General features: G+C 40.1%; 1 protein-coding gene across 2 annotated transcripts; it reads left to right on the forward strand.

The window, feature by feature from the left end:
• The first annotated feature begins 1,429 nt into the window (after positions 1-1,429).
• Positions 1,430-3,284, forward strand: LOC116548082 (protein SET-like). 2 transcript variants are annotated; one of them, XM_032273736.1, is made up of 2 exons: positions 1,430-2,512; positions 2,558-3,284. In XM_032273736.1, exons 1-2 carry the CDS (start codon positions 1,656-1,658, stop codon positions 2,619-2,621), a joined length of 921 nt encoding a protein of 306 aa, XP_032129627.1. In that variant the 5' UTR covers positions 1,430-1,655; the 3' UTR covers positions 2,622-3,284. The 2 variants fall into 2 exon arrangements, with proteins under 2 accessions (XP_032129627.1, XP_032129626.1); XM_032273735.1 differs by having other exon boundaries at positions 1,430-3,284.
• Positions 3,285-3,560: the final 276 nt, after the last annotated feature.

The raw sequence follows: 3,560 nt of genomic DNA on the forward strand, positions 1-3,560 counted from the left end.
TTATTTTAGAAAAGTTATTCTGGTAGCCGTGTGGAAATTAAAGTCAATAAAGATAGAGAACATTAGGAGACTATTACACATCTTAGATAACATTCATATAATCTTTAGGGCAATCTGGTCACTGACTAGTCAACCAGGCCAATCCTAGTGTCATCCTCTTCCTACATCAAAACTTCCACAAAGCCATGGCTGCTGGCAGTTCAAAAAGGAAATATCACTGTCACACAGTGAGACTTTGGCAAGAAGGTAAAACGTGCTCATGAGCTCTTAATCACAATTTTCACTGTATTTTATTAGAATTTAAGTTTTACTTACTATGTTCTCAATCTCTAAAATTTGAAATTCCCACAAGCCTTAGCATGTAAACTGTTACCCTCTTCACATCTTTGGAAGATCTCCTCCATTCTCAGGGACATAATTATAGCCTATATTTTGTTAACTTTAATTTAATCTAATCTCTAGCTTGAATTCCCCCACCTAATTTTCAAAAACTGCTCAACATATCAATGTATATGCCTAATAGGGACCCCCATGCAATCTATCAGCAAATTCTGAAAGCACTATAATTGCCATATACCTACACCTAACACTCTCTCTCTTTCACACACAAACACAAAAATCGTCAGGTTTAGTTTCTGACATTATTTCTTCTTACTTTTTCTCTACATTTGTTGCAGTGTGAGTTTCTGTTTTTATAATCAATCTTTCTTTTCTTTCCTTTTCTTTTGTCTTTTTTTTTTTTTTTTTTTTTTTTTTTGAGATGGAGTCTTGCTCTGTTGCCCAGGCTACAGTGCAGTGGTGCGATCTCGGCTCACTGTAACCTCTGGGCCCTGGGTTCAAATAATTCTCATAACCTAGCCTCCCAAGTAGCTGGGACTACAGGTGTGTACTACCATGCTTGGCTAATTTTTGTATTTTTGGTGGTGGCTGGGGTCCCCCTGTTGGCCAGACTAGTCACAAACTCTTGACCTCAAATGATCTGCCCACCACGGCTGCTGGGATTACAGGCATGAGCCACTGTACCTGGCCCTGTAATAATTCTTGAACTTACATGTTACAATTCCCATCATCAGGCAGAGTAACTTTCTCTCATTCTCAATGTCTCATTTCTGGGAAAGATACTTGCTATTGCTATTGACTGAATGTTTGCACCGCCATCCCCCTCCAGCCCCAGCATCAAATTTATGTTGAAACTATAATTATGAATGTGATGCAATTTGAAAATCAGAACTCTGGGGGGTAATTAAATCATGAGAGTGCAGCACTTATGATTGAATTAGTACCTTATAAGCAAAGAAACGAGAGAGGTTGCTTCTTCTCTCTCTGTGCTCTCTGCCATGTGAGTAGGTAGCAAGGACCCAGCCATCTGCAAACCAGGAAGGGCGCCCTCACTGGGCACCTGGCCTTGTTGGCAACCAAATCTTGGTCTTCCAACATCTAGAACTGTGACAAATACGTTTCTGTCTTTTAAGCCACCCAGTCTATGGTAACTTGTTATGGCAGCCTGAACTGACTAAGAGACTATCCAGTCTCATGGATCAAATGTTAACAAATAATTGCAATCCTGCTCTACTGGAGACTTCTTTGTTCTCAATTGTAGATTGAGGGAATGGGCAATTGATAGAAACAATTGTAAGAAAGTCCAGGGTGGTTTGATGGTACAGTTAAGAATTTATATCGTCAGTGTTCTGCCTGCTTCTGGACCAGCAAGAAGACTTGTGCTCCAGTTCTCAGATTTCCCCAGCAGCATGGCCCCCAAATGCCAGTCTCCACTCCCGCCTGAGAAGAAGAAACCAAGACCACCTCCTGCTCAGGGACTGGACGAGACATCGGCCTCTGCAGGCTTGCCGAAGAAGGGGGAAAAAGAACAGCAAGAAGCAATTGAACACATTGATGAAGTACAAAATGAAATAGACAGACTTAATGAACAAGCCAGTGAGGAGATTTTGAAAGTAGAAGAGAAATATAACAAGCTCCGCCAACCATTTTTTCAGAAGAGGTCAGAATTGATCGCCAAAATCCCAAATTTTTGGGTCACAACGTTTGTCAACCATCCACAAGTGTCTGCACTGCGTGGGGAGGAGGACGAAGAGGCACTGCATTATTTGACCAGAGTTGAAGTGACAGAATTTGAAGATATTAAATCAGGTTACAGAATAGATTTCTATTTTGATGAAAATCCTTACTATGAAAATAAAGTTCTCTCCAAAGAATTTCATCTGAATGAGAGTGGTGATCCATCTTCAAAGTCCACCGAAATCAAATGGAAATCTGGAAAGGATTTGATGAAACGTTCAAGTCAAACGCAGAATAAAGCCAGCGGGAAGAGGCAGCATGAGGAACCAGAGAGCTTCTTTACCTGGTTTACTGACCATTCTGATGCAGGTGCTGATGAATCAGGAGAGGTCATCAAAGATGATATTTGGCCAAACCCATTACAGTACTACTTGGTTCCTGATATGGATGATGAAGAAGGAGAAGGAGAAGAAGATGATGATGATGATGAAGAGGAGGAAGGATTAGAAGATATTGACGAAGAAGGGGATGAGGATGAAGGTGAAGAAGATGAAGACGATGATGAAGGGGAGGAAGGAGAGAAGGATGAAGGCAAAGATGACTAATAGAACACTGATGGATTGCAACCTTCCTTTTTTTAAATTTTCTCCAGTCCCTGGGAGCAAGTTGCAGTCTTTTTTTTTTGTTTTGCTTCCCTCTTGTGCTCAGTCACCCTGTTTTTGAGGTCTCTTTTCAGTACACCATGGTTCTCAACTTATTTTGGGGGAAATATCTTGAGCAGGTTACAATGGGAAAAGAGTCTCTATCCCTTTCTGTTTGAAATTCCTTTTATCCCTTCCTGTCTTAACAAAAACTGTATGGAATCACCACCACCGAGCTCTGTGGGAAAAAAGAAAAACGTGCTCCCGTCGCCTTGCTGGAAGCTGGAGGGTGCTAGGCCCCTGTGTAGTAGTGCCTAGAATTCTAGCTTTTTTCCTCCTTTCTCTGTATATTGGGCTCAGAGAGTACACTGTGTCTCTATGTGAATATGGACAGTTAGCATTTACTAACATGTATCTGTCTACTTTCTCTTGTTTAAAAAAAGAAAAAAAAACTTTAAAAAATGGAGTTATAGAAGGTCAGCAAAGGGTGGGTTTGAGATGTTTGGGTGGGGTAAGTGGCCATTTTGACCACATGGCTTCTCCTTTGGCATGTTTAATTGTGACATTTGACAGACATCCTTGCAGTTTAAGATGACACTTTTAAAATAAATTCTCTCCTAATGATGACTTGAGCCCTGCCACTCAATGGGAGAATCAGCAGAACCTGTAGGATCTTATTTGGAATTGGCATTCTCTATTGTAATTTTGTTCCTGTTTATTTTTAAATTTTCTTTTTGTTTCACTGGAAAGGAAAGATGATGCCCACTTTTAAACGTTAAAAGTGTACAAGTTGCTTTTTTACAATAAAACTGAATGTGTACACAAAGGAAAAAAAAAGAATCTATATCTAAATACGTTGTTTTCCCTTTTGGTTTGACACATATCAGACAAACAAAAAGTCAT

Source organism: Sapajus apella, unplaced genomic scaffold (genome assembly GCF_009761245.1).
Source record: "Sapajus apella isolate SASKATOON/1434 unplaced genomic scaffold, GSC_monkey_1.0 scaffold6870, whole genome shotgun sequence".
Taxonomy (NCBI): Eukaryota; Metazoa; Chordata; class Mammalia; order Primates; family Cebidae; genus Sapajus; species Sapajus apella.

Bases quoted from the DNA above. Each gene is read 5' to 3' on its own strand.
- LOC116548082 (XM_032273735.1), top strand. From the start codon at position 1,656: ATGGTACAGTTAAGAATTTATATCGTCAGTGTTCTGCCTGCTTCTGGA.